We start from the raw sequence: 25,945 nt of genomic DNA on the forward strand, positions 1-25,945 counted from the left end.
CACCTCTGTCTAGTTCCAAAACATTCTCATAATTTCAAGGTAAAACCTTTACCGATAAAGTAATTTCTCTCCATTTTTTCCTTCCCCTAGCAATCACAAATTTATTTTCTGTATCTATAGGTTTATCTGTTGTAGGTATTTCATGTAAGTGGAATCATATGTGACCTTTTGTGTCTGGCTTCTCTTACGTACTATGATGTGCTGGGGTTTTGTCCATATGTTGTAGTGTGAATTAGTACAGTACTTCACTTTTATGGCTGAGTAGTACCCCATTGTTGATTTATGTTACAGCGAACTTATCCGCCCACCCACTGATGGACCTGTGGGCTGTTGCCTCCTTTTGCTCTTATGGCTGGTGCTGCTGCTATTTATTGGCTCAAGTACCTGGTTTCAGTTCTGTCGGGTGTACGCCTAGGAGTGGAATTGCAGGGTTGTGTAGTGACTGTGTTTGACTTTTGATTGAGTCTAGTAGCTTTTTTAGTTTTCCACTATTGTGGATTGCACTGGTCAATTCTGAAATGTAAATCCCATCCTGTATTCCTGGGGTTACCCTTGGTCATGGTATGTCACCCCTTTAATACGTCGTTAGGTCCTGTTCATCAAGGTTTTGTTTGGAATCTTTGCATGTATGTTCTTGACGGATATTAATCTGCAATCTTCTTTTCTTGTAATATTTGTCTAATTTTGGTGTCAGGGTAATGCTGGCCTCAAGGAATGGATTGAGAAGTATTTTCTCCAGTTTTTTTTGGGGAAGAACTTCTGTTGAACTGGTATCATTTTTTCTTTAAATATTTGGTAGAATTCACCAGTGAAACCTTCTGAGCCTGGAGTTTTCTTTATGGAAAGGTTTTTAACTACAGATTCTGTTTAACTAATAGATACAGGACTATTTAAGAGATCTCTTTCTTCCTATTTTGCGCTATATCTCAGATACCATAAAATTTACCCATTTAAAAGGTACAATTCAGAGGCTTTTCACACACTCGAGAGTTGTGCAACCGTCAGTGCGGTTTAATTTTAGAACATTTCCATGACCCCCAAAGAAGCCCCGTGAATATTTCCTCCTCCAGCCCCTTGAAACCACAGATCTGCTTTCTTTCTCTGTGGATTTGCCTCTTCTGGACGTCCCATACGGAGTGTGTGTGTGGGGGGGAGTCAGGTTGCAGTTTTGAGTACATGAAACAGAGTTTAGTCTTGGATATTAATTATTGTATTTTTTATACAAGCAACTGTAAACCTACTTTTGCCCTATCCTATATAAATTGTTTTATAAGAGTCTTTTGTGACTGGCTTATTTCATTTAGCATAATATTTTCTAATTTTATCTATGTTGTAGCATTCCTTTTTATTACCAAATAATTATTTCACTGTGTGGGCATACCACATTTTAATTATCCATTTATTAGTTGATGGACAGTTAGATAGATTGTTTCCACTTGTTGAGTATTATGAATAATGTTGCTTTGAATGCATAAGTTTTTGTGTGGACATGTTTTCAATTGAGCATATACTAAAAATATATAATGTTGACCTTCAGCTCAGATTATCCTCCTCTCATTAATGCTAATTAATGAGATTTCATTCATATTTGTGTGCATTAGTTACAGGGATAGCCTGGGGAAACTCTCCATGCGGGTAAAGGATGAACAGGCTGGTTCCTTTTATTTGTTAGTCTTCTTATTGACCAGGAAAAGTTCTGTATAAAATACTAGGCCAAGTAAATTTATAACTTTCCCTCTTCTTTTATTATTATATTTTATTGATTATGCTATCACAGTTGTGCCAGATTTTCCCCCTTTGTCCCCCTCCACCCACTCCCTCCCCACCCCCTCAGGCCATCCCCACACCGGTTGTCTGTGTCCCTAGGTCACACACATGTGTTCCGGCTACTCTGTGCCCTGTGCTGCACTTGCATCCTAGTGGCTATTGTGTAACAGCCAACTCATACTTCTTAATCCCCTCACCTTTCACACATCTCCTTGACCCCCTCACATCTGTCAACCATCAAAACGTTCTCTGTATCTACGGTTGTGTTTCTCTTCTGCTTGTTTTTCATCTTAATTGCCTGGGCACTGCTCCTCTCATGCTTTGAGATGCCACGTGGAAATGGAAGGGGCTTTCTGAGAGAATGTTCAGTGCCTCTGGGTGTTCCCTGCCCAGGTCTGATAGCTGGGAGTATATGAGATAAGGAAAATGTGGGCCAGGAACATACAGCCTCCCTCAGCTCTCTGTAGACCTCTGTCAATTAGGGTATGCAAGGTGGGACATTTGTAAACTGTCCTTGTGTTCACATCCCTGTCATTCACCTTGACTTTTTCTGTACATTTTTGGGGAGAGCACTGAAAATTTCCATTTTCTCTGGAATTTCCCTGAGGATTTAAAAAACAGCTAACATGTCTCCAGCACTTGCCGTGTGGTAGGACCTGAGCTAAGCAGTTTAAACATGTTGTGTCTCATTTAATTCTCTCATTCCTTTAAGTTGCTGGTATTAGTTCCATGTTTCAGAGGTGGAAACAGGCCTGAAGTGACTGTTGAACTTTCCCAATATTGCAGACTTGGTGACACAAGCGAGACTTGAACCCAGATCTGTCTCCTCCTACAGCTGTGACTACTAAGGTCTTACGGGTGATCACCAGTCAGTATTTGTGCCCTGTGTCCTCGTGCATTTAAAATGTGCTGTGAGTTTTTTCTCACATAACATGTTGGCAATCTCTTTGCATGTGGTTATCTTAGGGCAAGCACAACATATACCTAATTAAATATTAGGGGCAGTTTGTTAATAGTACATGAGTAAGCCTTGTCTGAGCTGCTAAACTTCACTCACCTTCTGACACCCAGCACGAGACCATCCCCTCATAGGCTTTCCTGAGAAACAGCCGCACCTGCCTCTATGTTTGAGACACTTTGCTCCAACTCCTGGCACAGGGGAGGGCAAGTAAGTATTTGCTTGTCTGCCTCATATTTTTTAAATACATGCTTATTTCTAAAATGTACATGTTGATATAATTTACATATCATAAAATCTACTCACTTCCAAGTGTAAAATTTAATGACTTTATTCTATTTACCGAGTTGTACAACCATTGCTGTCATCCAGCTGTAGGACATTTCCATCTCCCTGTAAGATTCCCTCATGTCTCTGTCCCCTTAAGGCCCAGGGGTGTCAAACTCATTTTCACCGGGGGCCACATCAGCCTCGAGGTTGCCTTCAAAGGGCCAAATGTAACTTTAGGACTGTATAAATGTACCTACTCTTTAAACTAGGGGCAAGGAGCTTGGCACTGCTGCCGGGTAGAAACAAGGTGCTGGGCTGGATAAAACAAGGTGGAGGGCCGGATTCAGCCTGTGGGCCTAGTGTTCGCCACCTGTGCCTTAAGCCCTGCTGTTGCCTGCAATTACAAGCCCCCATCGGTCTGCTTTGTCTCTGTAGATTTGCCTTTTCTGGATGTCTCATGTTAAGTGAAGTCAAATGAAGTCTTTTGTGTCTAACTTCTTTTACTTAGTATACTGTTTTTGAGGTTCATCTGTATTATAGTATGCATCATTATCTCTTTTTTAATATCGTGTTGTGTTCTATTGTGTGAATATGCCACATTTTGTGTAGTCATCAGCTGACGGACATTGGGTTGTTTCCACTTTGTGGCTGCTGTGAACACCTGGGGGAAGCCCTATGTGCATGTTCCCATTCCTTTTGAATAGATGTGTTGTGGTGGAGTTGTTGACCATCTTGGACTCCTTGGGGCAGGAACCTCACCTGGAAGTTTTAGTACTGCCATGGGGTTTGTTCTTCAGACAGGCTCACCTAGCACGATCCCCTTCAGATCATGCCACACAGGGGCCAGTGATGTTGACCGGGACACTTTTGTGACATAGCCTCATGTGCTGTGAACCTTTGTGTTTTTGTGTACACTGCCCCTTCCCTTTACTTGGAAAGAGTTTGATTCATATCTCAGTTCCCTGGATTCGTAGCGACAACCTTAATGCTTCTGGATGCCTTTCCAGTACAGCCCGTATACACTCAGAAGTTCCGACAGTGCCACACTCATTGGGATGGAATGTAAGTGGCTTGTTTACGGTGTGTGCACGTCATCACTCCATCAGCTGTTTCTGGTGAGGGGTAGAAGAGGAGTAGGTCATAAATTCTTTTTAAAGTGGGCTGAATAGAGTGAGGAAAGTGTTTTGGGTGTCTGATGTGGTCTATGTGAACCTTTTTTTCTGAGATTAACATGTCTGCACCCAAATAAAGTAAAAATGTTTCCCTAACAAAGTAGTGTTTAATTTTAGGAAACAAGTCTGATATAGTAAGAGAGGCCGCATATTTTCACCAAAGAAAATGCTATAAAGTTATTAATACTGTTAAAAGTCACTACCAAGTATGAAAGATGAGTTGAAGGTCTGAAAATATTAAACTAGTGTAAATGCCTCTGTATTTTCAACCTCTTTTCTGTACCCAAAGTCTGGTTCTTCCTTTGCCTGCCAAACTAAGAATAAATTTTATTTAAAAGATTTTATTTATTTATTGTTAGAGGGGAAGGGAGAGTAAATAAAAAGAGAGGGAGAGAGACATCAAAGTGTGGCTGCCCCTCGTGTGCCCCCTACTGGAGACCTGGCCCACATCCCAGGCATGTGCCCTGATTGGGAATTGAACCAGCGACCCTTTGGTTGACAGGCTGGCGCTCAATCCACTGAACTACACCAGGCAAGGCCAAACTAAGAATAAGTTTTAACTTGCATCACTTTTTATTTATAAACATCTTTATTCCTGAGTGTGAACGCAGCCTGTGTGATCTGCATCTCTTGAAGAAATAACTGTGTTGATTTCCCTAGGGGTAGTGGTGAGACAGGTTCCTTACTGTGTATTTGCCAAACCAAAGGGTATTGTCATCTCTGGGCAGCCACTGCTTTCCACCATCAACATCCCCAGGGGACAGGACCCTGGTTTTTGAGGAGATATCACTATTAAATGATGAAGTCGAAACTAGTATGTTAGCAAAAGGGATTAGACTGAAGGAAACCCTGCTCAAAGGCTGGTGCTAACTCTGTGCAGATTTCATCTCCTTTGGAGCTTCACATTAACACTTCCTCAGTAGTGCTTAAGAGCATGGACTTTAGAGCCAGATGCCATGTTTAAAAAACAAAGACAAAAAATTCCAACTTAACCACTTCCAAGCTAGTCGTATCACTCAATTGTTTGGGCCAGTTTCCTCATAGAAATGCAATGACGTTAACAGTCTTGTAGCTGTGCTTTAGAGAACTTTGTAGGGTTCCTAAGCTTAGGTGAGATAGTATGTTGAAGTACTGTCTGGCACATAGTAGTGTTCAGGAGATGCAAAACAGTAAAATTTAAAAACAAACAAATGGTTCCCTGGGAGGCTTGTAGACCAGAGACACATTCTGACATGTGCTAACTGGCCTTGAAACAGACTTTCCATTGAAACCTCAACAAAATGGGCATTAGCAGCTAGGAAGCAGTTGTTGAACCTCTGAGCCTCTTTCTCTCTAGAATAAAATGGAGGTGATGTCTTCTTCAGCACTGGTTTTTACTCGTTCACTGAGTGGGTGGAGATGAACTGGCACGTGTGGTGTCGTGCAAACGCACGGTGAACACATGATGTACATGGTGATGGAACAGCATGCACACAGGCTCCTGCCACTTCTGCTCTCCCAGCCTGAGATGCTGGGGATACAGGTTTGTCGTCCACATGCGTCCAGTCACTCTTGAGTGACATTCATGCATAGGCCAGTGACGGCATTTTCCTCTCATATTCTATTCTCAATATTTATCACATATGTAGTAGGTATGTTTTCAGTATACTTAGTACACATATGATGAATAAGGCATATTTGATTTTTAAACGATAATGCTTTTTTTCTTCATGATGGAGAAGAGAATATTTAAAGGCAAGTTTGTTAGATCATCCAATTCATGGCTATAACCTGAACACATTATATTTTGAAAAAAAATGAAGAGATTGTATGGAATAGTTGTGTAACATTGCTGTGATAGTTTCTAACTACTTATGCCCTTTTCTGGGAGAAAGAGTTCATTTTAAAGTAAGGAAGGGAAGAACTTTGACTAGGTCACATCTGTTTACACACAGCGCCATTTTTTGTGGTGGTTATAGGTAGAGAAGCCTTAGGAGTGAGCTCTTCCACCCTCAGTCCGCTGCAGTGACTGGCACAGGACCACGGGGGCAGGGACAGGGCAGTCGTGCGTCTCTGGCACCAGGGCTAATAAGCTCCTCCTGGACTTGGGACACGTCAGCAAGCAAACACTGCCACACTAACTCTTAAAGGCTCAGTTAGTATCTCAAGGTACCTGAAATGATGACTCTGCTTTCAGTAGAAAAAGGAAGAAAACTGGAACTACAAAAGCATGTTGGAGTCACACAGTGAAAAAGCAGATTTTTTTTTATTATGATGTTTCTCCATATTTGGCATTGCTGTAAATGGCTAACTAACATTTACTGCCAATTCAGTACAAATGTGTGGTTTGGTAATACCAGAACAGCAAATTTAAATGAAAGATAAAAGTTAAATATTTCCACACAAGATTTTACAGCCTGACATTTCACTGCGTAGGTAAAAAGACTTTTTTTTTTTTTTACTAGTGATTATTATTCAGCATGAATAGAAAACTACAACTTTTATTTTTAAACAGGAGTCACTGGTTTTAATTTTTACACATTTTAAAATTACTGTGATAAAAAATAATGAAAAAGCTTCTTAATAATGCCATACACAGTATAATATAGATTTGTCCCCATTATATAGCATTTGTTTAATATACAAAATAGAATATTGACACACTTGAATCTATATGTAGTTAAGCAAGTTATTTGAGGAGGGTATTTTCATACAGCCTTTCATCAGAAAATAAAATCCCTCCTTTCGGGCATTTCCTAGACAGAAGCCAACCCTTTCCCAGCAGCCCTGTGGCTCACCCTTGGTGGACCAGGCCGACTGACTACAGTCGAAAATGATGGGACTTCCACTCAAAGTGGTTCAAGCGTCCTGCTTACAGTCCTACTGTCCCTTCCAACTCTCAAACCAGGCACATAGAAACATGTTCCTCTACAGCTACAGTCTTTAAATGACCAACCAAGACCGAAATGTCACTGAGGGCTGCCATGGTTTTTGAATGTTGACAGACCAAAGTGCAGTGATACTCTTCAGTCTGTGGGTACGCAGTTCAGAGTCAGTGGTAGTGGGCTGGCAGACATGTGACACCGGAGTGGCCCGTCCCTCCTCCCCCGTCCTGAGTGAGGTGGGCCTTGCTGTCCCTGATGTGCACATCCAGAGTGAGTCTGCTGTTACCAAACTGGTCATAGACCCGAACCATACTAGTTTTCCTTTTGGGGTGCAATTTTTTTTTTCAGGAGGCAGGTGCTCTTTCAGGGTCCCCTCCCATAGTTTTAGATAATTGGGTCTATATACACCCCAAGGGTCACTTTTTCCTACCAGTAATTAAAAAGACTTTTCAGGATGCGTTGTTGAGTCACCCAGGCGTATCACCAGCTCTCTCTCACATTACTACAAACAGTTTGGGATGGCAAGATGCCACATACACAGAAAATGAAGATACTTTCAAATAACACCATCTTGTTTCACTTAAATCCATGATTATACGTAGATGAACAACATAATTAAGACTTTTTTCCCCACATATTCAAAAAGGGCACAACAACTCCTTCCACAGCCTCCTATAGTTTTATGAATGTCAGTTGATTTCAACAACAAAGTACATATATCTGGTTTTCACTGACCTCTCTTTTTTTTAAGAGCCACGGATGTTGGGACTAAATATGATTAATGTGTGATGTGCTTTCTGGTTTTAAGCATTTAACATTCTATAAATGAACAATAATTTACCTTTCACACGATCTTTTTGAAAATTAACACTGTCATTGATAATAACATTCAAGCGATATTAGGCACCAAATTTCACATCCTGCTGGGTTACAAACCATCTTAAAATACCTTGAGATCAATTTAAACCATTACAAAATGAACATTCCCTTTTAGATAGCATTCAAAAAGCAAATTATTACCTTTTTATTAAATAATTTCTCCAAAATACTGAAAAATAACAAATAACATTCAAAGAAAACATAAACGTCATTTTTTGGAGGGCGGGGGGGGGGGGGGAATGAACTCCTGTAGGATAGAAAGGAATTAGTGTATTATTGGCAACCTATGAGATTCTGCACTATTTACATATTGCTGGTACCTCTATGCGCATTATTGCCAAACTTCTAAAGCCTCTGCTTTTGTTGACCTGTGGGAGAGGCTGCATCTGAAAGCAGCCCTGCTGGGAGATGGCGCCCTTCAGTGTGTGAGCACCCTCCTGTCTCCTGCTCGCACACTGTGGCCTGTGGCGCGAGGGGAGATGCAGCAAACTACTCTGCGCTGCCAGACTCACTGTTGGAATGAGAAAGATGGTCGTGCAGGAGGCAGAGGATGACGTCCTCTGTGATTGGCGCGGCTGGAGCCTCTGCAACCTTCACTGCACACAGGCCAGTCTGCTCCTCCCTCTTCCCCTAGAGCAAACCTGTTTGGTTTTTGAGACCACTGCTGCCTGTACGAACGCTTGCACTTGTTATAAATCATATAGGTTATCCATCAACATTTCTCTGAGCCCTACAAAAAATATAGAACATGTCGTGATAAAACAATCTCATCTAAAAATCATTCTTATTTTACACTATACAAGCTATTTTTACAATCATTTTAATAAATTGCATGTAAAGCTGCAGTAGCCCTTCCCTTCCCAGATTAGTGAATACCAATATGATATATATCTGAAACTATAACTAAATATAAAAATATATTAGAAGTTTCATATTTTTAATATTAGATTTTCAGTTTTCTATTACACAAATAATTTGGCCACTTTGAATAGAAATCAAATTTCTTGCGGCTTAGTAAATATGAGTTTTGAGTTTACAGAAAGTTGGTAAGGTGCACACAGAAAGGGCTACTACAGCTTCTATTTTGTTTAAAATGGTAATTCTCAACAGTGAGGAGGAAAAATTTACAAGACTTTTGTTAGACTCTATGGCACATACAGGGCTGTGAGGGATGTGTAGTTTCACAAACACGGAAGTCTGACACAGTCTAAGTCACAGAAATCAGTAGCTGAGTTTTCCTGTACCACCAGGAAAGACTTACCAATCGGTGACAGATGGGAATGTGAAAATGGGTGTCTAGCCACATTTGCCATATTAAGATACTGACTTGGGGGGTCAAGTTTAGTGAGAGGAATTACTTGGTCTGATTAAAATTTCTCAACTTTGTTTCAACCGGTTATCTGGAGTCGTAACTTTTAAGAACTCACACAAACTACCACAAAAGGTCCTGAGGGACAGTGCACTAGCTCTCTTGCCATCTAACCATTGCAGGGACAGGGCAGTGGGTACAGACAGGGCCTCTTGGTAGTTGTTGTTTGTTTGCTTGTTTGTTTTAATTAGTCTTTTGCAACCATCATCCACAGTTTACCCAGCAGGTCACTGGACTAGGTAGGTGCTTTCTACCAGTTAGGACGGTTAATTTGCACAATCTATGTAATTCTCCACTGAAGCAGATATATACAAAATATGAGCTTTTTTTTTTTTGACAAGAATACTGGAGATTTGAGTCAATTTTTGTGGTCTTCTGATAGCTAAGAGCCATCAGGTTAGAAGCACCAACCCATTTTCACACAGGAGATTAATGTTCAGAGTTGATGAGGAAAGCTGTGAACTAGCTGCCCACCTTAAGCAGTTGTACAAGAACTTGGATACAAAAATTACATAAGAAAAAATGAGCAAGCATAGTTCACTGAATATAAAGGAAATTGTTAAAACCAGACAGTAATAGCTATAAAAGGCACAACTTCCCTTTTCTGATATACACTTGTAAACTTTTTTCAGGTTTCCATGCATAAATCAAAAAATGTTATGCTAACTATACAGGGCAAAATACACCAGCATAAAGTCTAGAAAATTCTGTCCAGCTAACTGTGAAAAATATGAGCAGAAAGTTCACTGTGCAGACTGGGGGCACTGGTGGTTCGGGTGCCATCCATCACCCCACGTCACTGTTTCTGATTTCTGGGACCCACCCGCTATCACCTTCTACTGTCACTGGAAGTGACGGCATAACTGCTTCTGTGGCTGAATCTTGGCCCTCTAGAAACCACATGTAGTGCATACTTGTAACAAAACAAAACAGGAACCAGACATAAACAAAAAAGGAAAAATAAAACAGAACTGCTCTAGGACAAACTGATAGTTTGTACAATAAAAGCTATAAAGTCAACTTTCTTTAAGGCAACCTTTCTTATTAAGGCAGTCACTTTTGATGAAACAGAAGTTTTTTGACATTTCCACTTGAATATTTTGGTAACTGATTGGAGATGATTTCAGCTAACATCTCTGGGAATTCAATACTCATGGTCTTATCCAAAAATGTTTGGAAGCAATAGTGAAGGAGATTTTCAGCTACCTACAAAGAGAAGATAGAGTAATGATTAGTCTCAGAAACTTAGCAGTAGGCACATTCATGCCTGTTGGTTTCTGGTTTTTTTGTTGTTGTTGTTTGTTTGTTTTTAAATATCTGACCTAGATAGAATATACCAATCTCTGCTGGAATTTCCCAAATTAAAAAAAAAGTTTAGTTAAATAGAATGAGCACTCAGGTACCAAAGACATCTTGAACCGCTTAAACTGTACACAGAATTATATGAAATTGTTTCATGATGAACTGTAATACTATAATACATGAGACATATTCTATTTAATAGATGAGTCAAGTAAAATCAGGGAATTCTACATTTTAAATATCAGTGCTGTTAAATTCTCTACTAGCATCGTGATGTTATATGCACATGACTACCTGAAATTAAATTCCATAATTGGCCTTAGGAAAAGTGTGTGCCGAACTGAAGTCACAGCTTGAACTCAAAACCATCATCGATATTCACAAGTGGGAAAAAAATATCGGTGTATAATTATATACACTAATTAGAACATACTTGATGTCCCAGAAAACGCCTCTGATGTTTGGATCTGTGTTTGACACTTACGTCATGCATGCAGTCCAAGAGTTTTGTCAGCTGGTAGAACCGCTGCCAGTTCTGGCTGGAGCTGCCTTCCCTCTGGACAATGGCTTTCCCCAGCTCTTTGATGTAGGTCATCCTGATTTCATCAAACAGCTCTTGGCTCTTCAACCCTTCCTTAGGAACTAAAAGATCAAGATGCAGTCGATTAAAGCGTGATCACTTCTCATATGCTCATAGTGGCGCATTTATTAACAGCATGCTTCATGACTTCACAATGTCTATATGATTTTAGTGCACTCTATTAAAACGTAAGCATTTCAAAGGACCATGAAACTACAGCCAAGAAAATAAGGGATCTGAGGAAACTGGAGGACTTAACCTTGGGTAAGTCACTTTGTTTAGCGTCTGTGAAACTTCGCTGGTGGTGCACCTTCCTCTCCAGGTCACAAGGCCACCGTGAAGACCAGATACTGATATGGAACACAGCGGCTGCCATTCTGCCCTTCACTTTAGCTCTAGTGAACACACGTGGAAAGCTTCAACAACAGTTTTATTCCACTAATTACATCTTGGAATATCTGTGATGTCACCAGTCACTTAGAACCTTAAAATCAGTATGCAATACGTTTTATTAATCGATGCATTAACATACTGAGTTGATATGATTCCAATCTAAAAAGAAATGGGATTTTTTTTTATGTGGCCTATATATATGCCTCCTGGGAAGGAAATAATCTGCCTTCCCTTCTGTACTCAGAAATATAGTAAATACCTCATGAACTGTGGATCATAAAGTTGGTGTAGAATCAATTAATATTATTCTTCAAAAACATACTAGTATAGACTGTGAGCAGAGAGTTAACCATGGTTTCACTTACTCTTACAGAGATTATGACTTTTGTAGATGCTGCATTTCTGAAAGTGTATTCCTAGGAATTCTGGTTCTGTGTTAATGGCTAGGGAAATGAAGATTTGATGGTCCAAATGTGAGCAAAGCTAAATGTTTAATACAGAGTGAGGCATATTCCTGGATATCAGACCTTCTCAGCTATAATTACGCAGTCTCCAGACAGGAGAACATATCGTTCCCCAAACCACCACTGCTTACCTCTTAGGAAATGCTGGCAGAGGAAATGCTGGATTTAGGGGCAAGAAGTCTTAATTTAATTCTTACTTGCCCTGTGGACTTGTTTCCTACTCTTTCTCACTAATTTTTTTGATTTTCAAAAATTTAGATATAATTAACATGACAGTATGTAAGTCTCAGGTGTACAACATGATTACATATTTGTGGATGTCGCAGGATGACCACTGCAGTAAGTCTAGTTAACATCCATCACTATGCATTGTTAGAAAAATTTTTCTTTGTGATGACAATTTTAAAAATTGTGTTAGCACCTTTCAAATACATAGTACAGTATTACTAACTATAGTCCACATGTTATACATTATGTCCCCATGATTACCTATTTTATAGCTGAAAGTTTGTACTTTTTACCCACTTCACCCATTTTTCCCACCCTCTGCCTCTGGCATCCAACAGTATGTTCTCTGTATCCATGAGCTTGTTTTTGTTTGTTAGACTCCACATATGAGTGAGGTCATACAGTGTTTGTCTCTGACTGGCTAGTTTCATTCAGCATAATGTCCCCCAGGTCCATCCATGTGTTGCAAAGGGTAAGATTTCCTTTTTTCTTTTTTTTATGGCTGAATAATATTCCTGGGATCTAAACATCTCTTTCATGTTCTCTTTACCCACATATCCATTGATGGGCACTTAGGTTGCTTCCATATCTTGCCCACTGTAAATGATTTGTCAGTGAGGGTGCATGTATCTTTTCCAGTTAAGTGTTTTTGTTTTCTTTGGAGAGATATCCAAAAGTGGAATTGCAGGATTACATGGTAGTGCTAGTTTTAATTTGTCGAGGAATCTCCATACTGTTTTCCATAGTGGCTACACCAATTTATATTCCCACCAACAGTGCAAGAATTCCCCTTTCCCCCATATCCACACTAGCACTTGTTACTGTCTTTTTGATGATAGCCCTTCTAACAGGTGTGAAGTGTTAATCTCAGTGTGGTTTTGATTTGAGTTCCCTGATGATTAATAATGTTGAACATCTTTACATGTACTTGTTGGCCATTTGGTATGTCATCTTTAGAAAAATGTCTATTCAGATCCTCTGCCCACTTTTTAATTGGATTGTTTGTTTTTTGGCTATTGAGTTGTATGAGTTCTTTATATATTGGGTTGGCCAAAAAGTCTGTATGGTTTTTTCCACAAAATAAACACATTTTCATTTTTACCAGTAACTTCATAGATTTGGATATTTTGAGTATGTCGGCTATCTCCCATGTGGTATAATGTTGATTGTTCTCAATTAATGTCTTGATTTGGTTGCTGTCAACTTCATCTGGTCCACTGGACCACGGAGCATCGTCCAGCAACACATGTCCAGCATGAAACTTTACAAACTACTTTTGACATGTTCGATCAGTCACAGCACCTGCTCCATATGTGGCACAAATCTTTTGTGTTTCAGTTGCATTTTTACCTTTCTTGAAATAACAAAGCATAATATGCCAGAAATGTTGCATATTTTCTCCCATCTTCAATATTAAAATGGCTACACAAAAAATTCACCAATTTTGGGGTTTTTTTTAATGCACACTGATGTGACAGCTGTCACAGTACAGTCTAATAAAATAGTTTCAAATGAAGTTAAAGACAACTTAGTACTACCAGAGCCATCTTATGGGGAAAGCTGAATGGACTTTCTGGCCAACCTAATATTTTTGGATGTTAACCCCTTATTAGATATGTGATTTGCATTTGGTAGATTGCCTTTTAAGCTTGTTGATGGTGCAGGTGCTTTTTAGTTTGATGTAGTCTCACTTGTTTATTTTTGCTTTTTGTGTCAGATCCAAAAAAAAGTCATCACCAAGATTGATGTTGAGGAGCTTATCACCTGTGTTTTATCATTTCAGGTCTTACATTCAAGTTTTTGACCATTTTAAGTTAATATTCATATGTGGTGTAAGACAGTGGTCCAGCTTCTTTCTTTCTTTTTGTATGTGGCTGTTCAGTTTCCCTAACACCATTTATTGAAGAGACTGTGCTTTTGCCACTGTATATTGGCTACTTTGTCATAAATTAACATTTTAACAACATTAATTCTTCCAATGCACAAGCACGCAATATCCTTTCACCTGCATCCTCTTCAGTTGGTTTCATCAATGTCTTATGGTTTTTGGTGTGTATAGGTCTCTTTCACTTCACTGGTGAAATTTATTCCTAGGTATCTTATTCTTTTTTATTTAAATATTTTATTTATTTTTAGACAGAGGGGAAGGGAGGAAGAGAGGGAGAGAAACATCACTGTGTGGTTGCCTCTCACACACCCGCTACTGGGGAGCTGGCCTGCAACCCAGGCATGTGCCCTGACTGGGAATCGGACCAGCAACCCTTTGGGTCGCAGGCCAGCGTGCTCATACCAGCCAGGGTGCTATCTTATTCTTTTTGATGGAATTGTAAGTAGAATGGTTTTCCAAATTTCACTTTCTACTAGTTATTACTGTATAGAACTGTAGCAGATTTTTGTATATTGATTTTTGTATCCTGCAACTTCACTGAATTTGTTTATCAGTTCTAACAGTTTTTTTGTGGAGACTTTAGGGCTTTCTATAATATGATATCTGTCATCTGCAAATAGTGACAGTTTTACTTCCTCTTTGATTCAGATGCCCTTTCTTTTTCTTGTAATTAACTCTGGCTATGACTTCCAATACTATGCTGAATAAAAGTGGCAAGGCTGGGCATCCTTGCCTTGTTCCTGATCTTAGAGAAAAAGCTTTCAGCTTTTCCCCATTGAGTATGGAAGTTAGCTGTGGGCTTTATTTGGCCTTTATTATGCTGAGGTATATTCTCTCTATTCCCACTTTGTTGAGTTTTTAATCATAATTAGACATTGAATTTTGTCATTCTTTTTAAGCATCTATTGAGAATATCATATGATTTCTATCTTTTAATTTGTTAATGTAGTGTATCATTCTCACTGGATTTTGATTAGGATTAGACCAAAAAACACACAAGAAAATACTTTGATTCCATAAAGCAATACCTGGCATTTCTAACATGTCAGTATAAATGCGAAAATGAGGACTGCTTAATCGGGCGGTAAGAGCCCACCATGTAAGTGGTGTATTGATAATTTTACACACTACTTATATTACAGATAATCTAATTACTGATAATTTTTATAACAGTGTTTGCTTATTTATATACTTTTTCCTGCTTGTTACCCTAATTCTAAAAATAATTATGGGAGAACCCCTTTATAATACTTATATTTAAAAGAATTTCATCCATCCATAATTATCCTTGTAGTTCCATGAATTTTTGCTTTGTTTTTGGAGGCTATATATTTAGAAATGTTTTCCTGGTGAGTAGAATGCTTTATGTAAATGAGTGTTTTTAAATATATAACTTTATTTTTTTACCTTAAAGTTTATTTTGATAATAACATAGCTGCTTCAACTTTCTTTTGGTTAAAGCAGTGGTCAGCAAACTATGGCTCACAGCCCAGACCCACTTGCAGCCCGTGTTTGTAAACAGTACTTATTGGAAGACAGCCACACCTGCTCTCTGTAAGTGCTGTTGGTGTCTGTGTTCATGCCACAAGGGGCAGAGCTGAGTGTAGCTGTAACAGGGAATGTATACAGAGCAAAAAACATTTACCATCTGGCCTTTTGTGAAAACGTTTGCTGTTACTGGGTTATACCATGCATAGTATATCCTTTTACCCTGGGCATGTGCCTGGGTTTTTTGTGCTGTTGCTGATATATTTCAACTTAATTGTACCACCTATTGCTTCCTCATATGATGCTTTTTGTTCATCCTTTTCTCCTCTCATTTCACTCTTTTGGATTTTCTCACCATGTTGTCCTCTCTTCCTTAATGGTTTGGTGCCTTGTATACACTTTCTGTTTCTAGTTGTCATCATACACTCATTCTTAATTTACCAAACTCATTTTTTAATTACATGTAATTATTGTGTGCTTCAGTTCTATTTTTTAAACCCCCAAAGACATTATTACTGTTATTTTACACATACATGTTAGGTTAGATGCGTCTACATATGTACCACTGTCTTTGTTCTTTTTGCCTTCTTAAAGATGGGATTACTTTCCCTTAGCCTAAGAATTGATATATCTTTTTTGAAAGATTTTATTTTTAGAGAGAGTGGAAGTGAGGGAGAAAAACATCAATTGTGGTTGCCTCTTGTATGCCCCCTACTGGAGACCTGGTCTGCAACTCAGGCACGTGCCCTGACTGGGAGTTGAACCAGTGACCCTTTGGTTCACAGGCCAGCATTCAATCCACTGAGCTACACCAGCCAGGGCTTGATATATCTTTTTAATATTACTTTAGTAAGGCCTTGTGGTGGCAAGCTTTCTTTTAGCCTTTATATATATATATATATAAATAAATAAAAGTATATTTAGACGATTACAATTTAAAGCAATTGTGTGATATATTTGGATCAGTATCTGCCATGTTTATAACTGTTATCTGCTCATTTGCTCTTTTTTAATCTTCTCTTTCTGCCTTTTCTAGTTTTCATTGAGCATTTCTCAGTGTATCAATTACATATTACTGCTTTTTAAATTGTTTCTAGTGGTTGCCCTAGAGTTTGCTTATACATTCACAACTACAGTGGACCTTAAGTAATGTGGGGAGGGGGCGTGCAGCTGAAGATCACTTGTAATTTCTGACTCTACAGGTGGCCCTTTGTATCTGTGGATTCAATCAACTGCAGTTGGACATGTGAAAATACTTTTTTTGATCTGCATTTGGTTGAATTTGAGGATGCAAAATCTGTGAATACAAAGGACCAACTGTATTTTTTCAAAAAAAATCTGCATATAAATGGACCCAAGCAGTTCAAACCTGTGTTGTTCCAGGTTTGCAGTGTGCATTCTCTTTCAAAATACCACTATAGGTAGTGCACGTAGGGTAAAACAGTGCCAGTTCCTCTCCCACTCCCATCCCTTTCAACATTGCTGTCACTCACTCAGCTTATCCATATGTTGTCATCCAATACATTGTTGCTGTTATTAAACAGTTACCTGTTAGATCAATTAAAAAGAAAAGTAAAACTTTTTCTCCATCTATTCGTTTTCTAATACTCTTCCTTTTTTTATGTAGATCCTTGTTTCTGACCTGTATCATTTTGATTTCCTCTAGAAAACTCCTTTTAAAAAACACTTTATGAAAGGCAGGTCTACTACAGACCAGTTCTCTAAAGTTTTTGTTTGTCTGAGGTCTTTATTTTGCCTTCATTTTTGAAGGATAATTTCACTGGATACAGAATTCTAAATTGGTGATCTTTTTTTCTTTCAGCACTAAATATTTCACTTCACTCTACTGCTTGCATGGTTTCTGATGAGAATACTGTTGTATTTCTTATCTGTGTTTCTCCATAGGTAAGCTGTCTCCCCACCCCTGGCTACTTTCAAGACTTTCCCCTTTATTCTTGGCTGTTCTGCACTTAGAGTAAAATATGCCTAGGTGTAGTTTTTTGGTTTTTGTTTTTGTATTTTTCTTTCTTGGTGCTTTTGAGCTTCTTGGATCTATGTTTTGGTTTCTGTCATTAATTTTGGAAACTTATTAGCCATTATTACTTAAAATACTTTTGTTCCTTTCTGTCTTTTACTTCTGATTTTCCCATTACTTGTATGTTACACCTTTTGTAATTGTCCTCACTATTCTTAAATATTCTGTTCCATTTTTTTTTGTCTTCATTCTTTTTTCTGTCTACATCTGAGTTTGGTAAGTTTCTATTGACTGTCTTCAAGCTTAATGATTCTCTCCTTGGTGTGTCCAGTCTGCTGATGAGCCCATCAATAGCATTCTTCATTTCCACATTACAGCATTTTTAATTTCCAGCATTTCCTTTGGAATCTTTAAAATTTCCACCTCTCTGCTTATATTACCACGTGTTCTTATGTTGTTTACTTTTCCCATTAGTCCTTAACATAGGGAATTTGAAATACCTATGATTACTGTCTGATCATTTTATCTGTGCCATAGCTACATCTTGGTTCTAATGCGTGTTTTTCAGATTGTTTTTTTCTTTCCTTTTAGCATACCTTGCAGTTTTTTTGCAAAAAACCTGGAAATTGTGTGTCAGACTTATAGTGTGAGGCTTTCTGTTAATCTGGCGAGGGGCTAGGCTGTGTTAAAGGTCTGGTGTAGGTGTTAAGAGGTTCCAGTCTTGTTTTAATTTTTCCCCCTGTTGTCTTTCCTTCTTAAATACCTGCATCTGTGTGCTGCAGCTTCCTCCATTGTAATTCAGGTATCATAGTAGAGCCCTGTTGATGTGGTGGTAAGGTGTTGGGGACGTGGAATGTTTTACACCTTTATGGTTTAATCTGTTTTAGTGGTCCTGATCCCCAGGCTGTGTCCTGAAGAAGTGTTTCTGAACTCTTTCTTCTCCCTTATCTTTCAGGGGTGTCCAACCTTTTGGCATCTCTGGGCCACACATTAAATACATTGCAACACATAATCACAAAAAAATCTCATAATATTTTAAGTAAATTTATGATTTTGTATTGGGCTGCATTCACAGCCACCCTGGGCTGCTGTGGCCTGTGGGCTGCAGGTTGGACACCCCTGTATAATAGAGAAAGGTAGAGGGGGCTAAAATTATGGATTTGCCCCTTCTCCCAGGTTAGATAAAGTGTTGTTATAGCAGTTTCCCTTAGTGGGCAGAAACATGAGGGGACCTTTCCCAGGTCTTCACCATGGAACCTGGTAGGGCTTCAGGAGGTAAACCCCAAGTCAGTGTGGAGAGACAAACCCCATCTCAAGACTGAGTCCCAGGAGTTAACTCTCAAGAATTCATCAAGACTACCACAAGTTTGCCTACCAGTCACTGACTTCAGTAGCTTCTGTTCCCTGGAAGCTGATCTTGGGTTGTGCTTCTTTGTATTTGCCTTTTCTACAGATTTTGAGGTGGTGGTTTGCCTTGTAATCTCAACCCTCTGATGGATCTAAGAAAAGCCACTGATTTTTCAGCTTCGTCGGGTTTTCTTGTTGTGAGGATAGGTGATAATTTCCAAGCTGTTTACTTGTCAGAGCTGAAACTGAAGCCCACCTTCATTTTCTTTCCTTAGCATTTTGAAAACATCATTCCTTTTTCTTCAGTTGCTGTTGTTCAGTTAAATTGCTTTTGCTTTAAAGATGTTTTTTCTCTGCCTGTTAGGGATTTCCTTGTTAACCTTACTGTTGAGTCAGTTGGATTTTGTCAATACATAATACTATGTGGAATTCACTGCACTGCCTGAATATAGGGGTCTGGTGTCTTTTTAGAATTCTGGAAGGTTTTCAGCCATTATCTCTTTGTATACTGCCTTTTCCCTATTTCTTTCACCTTCTGTTTTGGATCTCTGGTGATTATGAGGCCAGAGCTTTTCCAGCTGGTGCCCTGTGAATGGGTCACCAACGGGTTAGGGTAATGATTTGCTCTGCTGGTTGCCAGTGCCCTCACTCGTAAACCTCCGTGTGTTCCACTGTACAAATGCCCTTTTTATGTTCACTATGGCATGGAGATTGCGGGCTGTGAAACACTGTTTTAGACCTCCTCCCTCAAACATGCCTCCTACCCATATACACACGCACATAACACATACACATCTGTGTATGTACATACATGCATTTAAACAATTTTATTCTGGCTAATTTCTTTAGGATTATAATTTGAAGTTCAGTTTAAATGTCTGTTCATATGTGTCTGATCTGCTTTTACATTCATCCACTGTTTTTTCATTTCAATTATATTTCCAACCCTGTTTTTAAACTTTATTAACTACAGTGCCGTACCAGTTCCTGCAGACACCCTCTGAGAGCTGGCCACAGAGCGCATCTCACCTCTGTGGGTTCCCACCTGCACTCAGTGTGCCGTCCGGCATCTTCAGTGGGAGGTGAGGGGACTATTCCGGCATTCTATCTACCAGAGTGTAAGTCTAATTATATCTTTGGGCATGTAGTTTCATTCTTATGATTTTTTTTTTTTAAGAACCAGTGATATGTACTAGTTCAGTTTATGTCAGGTATATATAAAATTTTAACCACAATTTTTTTACAAATAAAACTGGTTACTATCTTGGTCCTGGCTTACACTTGGATATTATGTCAAAATCATGATCAGAACTTTGTTTACTCAAATAACACTGAGCTAACTTCAAGTGTACTGCTGTTGGTAACCTTAAAATTGAGTCTCTAGTAATGCTCTTTACCTTTAGTAAAGGGTTTTTTAATGGGTTGTGAAGTTTTATAGCCTTTATTACTTATTATTAAGACTCCTTAAATCCATGATCAAATGAATTTTTGTAGAACAAATAATATGAAAGCATTATAAAAGCTTAGTTATATGCAACATCCATAGCTTAAAGTTATATAACATCTTTGTAATGAAAACACATTTACTTATTGGAATAAAGACTTTTCTCAAATTGAAAATTATTTGTATTTGAAAAAGGTATTCAGCCATCAGAACTCAGTGTTTTATAAACAGTGTTTTATAAACACGAACCTGATACATAATTTTTGATAGAATGGCCTAAAGTTTATAACCAACTGGTTCACGTTCTTATTGTTGACAATGCCAAAAATGCTCTAATTTTTTTCATACAGACAAGATACTACAGAGTATGCCTTTGCTAGCAGAGAGTAGTCACTAAACTTTCAAGATTCATAGACTCCTTTTGCTGTTTTCTAGCTGGACTACCTCTGCCCGACAGTCCAGGCCCAGGGCTGCATTAACCAAGCCTCTAATGTTAATCAAGAACATCATTTTATAGGATGTATCTTCTTTCCCCGTACTGTCTTATACATGGAAGTACTAACTGTATAAGTAAAATTTTGACACAGTAACAATGTAGTAGAGAAACGAGTCTCCCTCCTAGAGAGGTGGTGTGAAAGGTCACAGGAAGGAGGAAGTTGACACATATACCTGGTCAGCTGAGACCCCTGCGCAGCTCACATTTCTGCATTTCTCCGTGGCGCTGATGGGCCGCACTGATCGAGGTATCAGGGGCTGTGCCCTTCTAAAATTTTACATTTATGACAGTCTGACTAGCAGGAAATAATATACTTGGTATAAGTATTAAGGCTATGTATACAAATACACCTTTGTTTCTAGACTTTAATATTTCATGCTTTTGACACATCTGGAAGTGAGTTTTAGAAGTGAAGAGGTGTTCCACAAACCTGATGAGAGAAGCAGTAAGGTCTTCATACAGAGATACTCTTCGTAAGATACCTCAAGCCTCTCTAACTCAGAGGAAACGAATAGCATATGTTTACATTGTTCAAACAGGAAGGGTAGAGCCATCCTCTCCCTGTGAAAGACAAATATCAGTGTTTGAATTAGAAATAAATAGCACTTGTTTAAAAAAAGTACAGATTTTTTAGTCATCATTTTGCAAAACTATGAACCCATAAAGGAAAACTGGACTATTACTGGAGTGGCCAAAAAGTCCGTTACTTTTTCTGTAAGATGGCTCTAGTAGCGCTTAGTTGTCTTTTAACTTCATTTGAAACAATTTTGTTAGATTGCATTGTGACAGCTGTCCTATCAGTGTGCATTAAAAAAACACCAAAGTTGGTGAATTTTTGTGTAGCCATTTTAATATTGAAGATGGGAGAAAATACGCAACATATTTGGTGTATTATGTTTTATTATTCCAAGAAAGGTAAAAATGCAACTGAAATGCAAAGAAAGATGTGTGCAGTGTGTGGAGAAGGTGCTGTGACTGACTGAATGTGTTCAAAGTGGTTTGTGAAGTTTCATGCTGGAGATTTCTCGTTGGATGACACTCTGTTGTCAGACCAGTTGAAGTTGATAACAATCAAATCGAGACATTAATTGAGAACAATCAACATTATACCATGTGGGAAATAGCCAACATACTCAAAATATCCAAATCAATAAAATTATTGGTGAAAATAAAAAATGTGTTTTTTATTTTATGGAAAAAAACCATACGGACTTTTTGGCCAACCCAACAACAATACTGTTAATGCTAATTTGCTATAGATCAGAATTTTAGAAAATCTTCCTTAAACTGGGTCTCGAGCATATAAAGAAACTACCGAATAACCTAATTTTACATTGGAGAAATTATTTTTCTATCATGCATACCATGTACTTGTTTATTGAGTATTTAGAATTAATTATTCCTACAGAATTTATTACCACATGCTCATTTAAATCAAAGTTTTATGGTAGCATTTGAATATGGCCAATTAGATAACAGTTTTAGATCCTGCCCTTCTGAAAATCAAAAGGTACTTTTCTGCACAGCATTCCATTCTAAAGACAGTTCCGTTTATAGTTATGCAGAGTGTCACACTCTCCTAACCAAAGGTGCCAAATGAATTCTCAGTTGGGATTCTCAATAGTCATTACCACAACTACGATTTTCAAATAGATGTCTAAAGTTTCCTAGCTTTTTAAATGACACTAAGAGTCTGAATCTGGGCCCAGTTCATAGTTTTTAATAATATTTCAATATCTGGGTTTTTAAAATAGTTTTTGACAGAAAGTGAGCTTGCGATTAACAGAAAAGAAGTTAATATTATTCTTGACTGAAGATGTAGTTTATTTCTTTATATGATAACATGGATCAGACACGAATGGCATCCGGCCACAGTGGTGAGAGGGGACTCTGTGACTCTTCACACTTAAAACTTGCTTTCACTAGGAAGCACTCCCCCAAGGCTCTGATAGGAGCTCAGCATTCCTTTCCTGGGAGGTTATCTTTTTGTCTTTCAGTTTCTAATACATGGTAATTTTGACAAAGTTACAATGTAGTAGAGTAAAAAAAGTCATTATAGTTGGTATTTAAAAAAAGTTTTTCTACAACTTTTCTGACCTAAGGACAATGATAAGAAAACTGTTTTACCAGCTACATGAAGGGTCAGACCTTGGCTGCACACTTTCCAACACCCAGCTCCGCCTATTGCAGACACCAGGTCGGTACTGATACCCAGTGAGCTAAAAGAAAGGGGGAGCAGGCCTTCCTACCTCACACACAACAAGAACGAAGTCAGAATAGCCTTTTCCAAACTGCTGTTTGTCCAAGCCATCTATCCTGCAGTAGAGAGCACTGAGAAAACAACTCTGTGATTCCCACTTCACGTAAGGAAGGCATGCGGCGTGATCAAGCTATGCTGTGGCTGCTCAAATCTCAGTGTGAGTGTTGCCAAAACAAAAACCCTGAATTAGGTTAATTGGTATATCATAGAAATCTCCACTCAGTTTTTAAAATTCCAATTAAATGACTTAAAATTGCTTTTTGGATAGTGACAATAAATAAGTATGGTTGGATTCTGAAACAAACAAGTACTTAGAGATTTTAAATGTCTTTAAGTTTACATATAAGCCATATCAGTTTATCAGTTAATTTAAAATTTGAGCAAACAAAGCTTGTTAAACTGTGATGCCCCAGGTTTGAACAGTCCTCTTTTTGGCAACAGGCAGTCAAGGTGCCCCCCCTTGGACACAGGCACCCCCTCAGTGTCCATGTGGAGACCTGGCCTGGCCGAGCATGAGACAGTGCCTGTCAGCTGAGGGCAGGGATGTAGCCCTTCTCCTTCAAGTCTCAGGTCAAATGACAACTCCTCCCAGAAGCCATTAGCCACCCCATCTGATACGAAGCTCTGTCCAGTAAAAGCTTTATCACAATCTGAAATTTTACTTATTTGGTGGTTATGTGTGTGTCCCCAGCTGGAATGGAAGCAATAAAGGTGAGAAGCCTTGCCTATCTTGTTCTCTGCCATAGCACCAGGCAACACATATTAGGGGTGTGATGAATATCTGTTATTCCTCTTTAATCCATTCTCTCCATCATGTTACCCTCTCTCTGAAACCTTCCCAGGCTTCTTGCCCCTAGAATAAAATTTACACTCTATTTCATGGCCTACACAATTCTGCTTGACTCAGTCTCTGCCACACTTCTCTAAGCTCACACAATACCTTCTGTGGCTTTCTCTCAGTTTCTCACACATGCCAAGGTTGTTTCCAGCCTTTGCCCTCATTTCTTCTGGCTGGAATGCCCTCCCTTTCAAAGAGCCCATTCTGTTTAGTGCTCAGCTATTTAGAGAGATCTTCTATGTTCCCAAAATCTAATAGCATATGCCTCTCTATCCTTCCCTCTGTCACACTATTATATCATGGCTCTCCAAAATAATCTTAGCCATGTGCTTTTCCCCCATCAGAATGTTAGCAGGGCCATCATCTATTGTATTCAGTATTATAGCTCAAGCTCCTAATAATAGTACCAGGCACTTGGTAGGTACTCATGTAACACTGAGTGAACACAGTACTGGGAAATAAGTGCTACCAGTAGAGAAGCAACACTAAGTTTAACTCAATAGTTCAGTAGGGTGTTTTTAGGCTAGTTTTACATGCAGCTATCCTAAAAGAGGGGAAAACCTGAACTTTCTGCTGTAGGTAGTTCCTATTTTTCCTGCCAGACACACTGTCTTAGAATTACCTAGTAGTGGTAGCATAAAGAAAATGTGTCCTGACTCTAGAATTAGCCACTACTTGTGCAATGCCTAAGAATTTCCTTTAAAATATCTGGAGCTAGTACCACCTAGTCTCCACTAAAACACAGCCATGCAACCTTACTACAATTGTAAAGCCGGTCCCCCAAGAGATACTACAATATGTTTGCTTCACCTCCTCAGAATGCCCTTTAGGCTGTCCCCATTGCTTTGATGCCTCCTTTCCTCCTTCCTCCAAGTATGTCCTGTTCATCAACTAAGGTTAATTTGCAAACTCTTTGCCACTCTGGACATATTTAAAGTTTTCAATGTTTTCACATGGCATTCAGTTCTGAACACAGACTACTAATGATGCGTGACTCACGTAGATGGAGTGCAGTGGGATTATTCTAGTAACATGGCTTAAGAATTCATTAATTTTTGAACATTTGTCAACACTAAGTACCCAGAGCTCACAATTGAAGAAATATCCTTTCTGTTCCCCATGTAAATTCCCCTCCATATTTTACTCTGCTCAGACCACGGGGGTGTGTGTGAATTCCGTTTGTGTTCTAATGCAGGAGGTTAGCTGTGGGTAGTATTACAGGTAGAAAGTAGTATCACAAGGTAGAAAGTGATGAGCTCAGGCTGTACAGTGGGGAGGTCTCACACGGTGATGTAAGCACCATGCACTGAGGGTATTTGAATGATGGCTCGTGGGAGTGGGAACAAGGAGTGTGCGATGGAGAACGGTGGGAGAAGGGAAGCCAGAAACCACGCTGAGTGCACAGGGTGGACTGTGTGGGGAGGCTGTGCACCCCTGTGTGCTGGGGGTACATGCTCTGGGTGTGCACTGTGCTTAGGGAAGAAAACATCAGTCCGCGTGATGGTGAATACACTGGAGGCAGAAAACCAGTTAGGAGAGCACTGTACCGAGCTAAGGGGGGCAAGACACCTGAAATATTTCACAGATGGAAGCACAGGCCTGTAAGACCAGAGAGAGAACAGCTGATTTATAAAATCTTGAAGCTTGGTTCATTCTCTCCCAATTAAAAAGAATATTCTTGTTCCCATAGTCTTCCAAAGTAATGAACACTGAGTGACCCTTGCCATGCAAAGAGACACTCTACTTCCCACCCCCTCAGACTACATGTCCTTGTCTATAACTGTCTCTACCAAAAGCAGGACCAACATGAATTATATCATGCTATTTCTTACTGGGATGGGGTTATGTAATTAAAATGCACTGCAAGACTCCATTTTACTTGCTATAGACTTTACTAACCCAGAGATACTCACTGTTTAAATAACATCCTTAAGTACTCCCTGGGACAGTAATATTGCCATAT

The 25,945-nt window shown here is 39.1% G+C and overlaps 1 protein-coding gene across 12 annotated transcripts in view; it reads right to left on the minus strand.

The window, feature by feature from the left end:
• Positions 1 to 6,393: 6,393 nt before the first annotated feature.
• NR3C1 (nuclear receptor subfamily 3 group C member 1) overlaps positions 6,394 to 25,945 on the minus strand; it is a 109,341-nt gene continuing 89,789 nt past the window's right edge. For all 12 annotated transcript variants that reach the window (XM_045183883.2, XM_024575223.2, XM_045183884.2 and 9 more), the window contains 3 exons: positions 21,315 to 21,445; positions 11,066 to 11,223; positions 6,394 to 10,485 (listed from right to left, as the gene is read on the minus strand). In XM_045183883.2, coding sequence (XP_045039818.1) covers positions 10,333 to 10,485; positions 11,066 to 11,223; positions 21,315 to 21,445 — 442 coding nt within the window. In that variant the 3' untranslated portion in view covers positions 6,394 to 10,332. The remainder of the gene's footprint in view (positions 10,486 to 11,065; positions 11,224 to 21,314; positions 21,446 to 25,945) is intronic.

Source organism: Desmodus rotundus, chromosome 10, assembly GCF_022682495.2.
Source record: "Desmodus rotundus isolate HL8 chromosome 10, HLdesRot8A.1, whole genome shotgun sequence".
Lineage (NCBI taxonomy): Eukaryota > Metazoa > Chordata > Mammalia > Chiroptera > Phyllostomidae > Desmodus > Desmodus rotundus.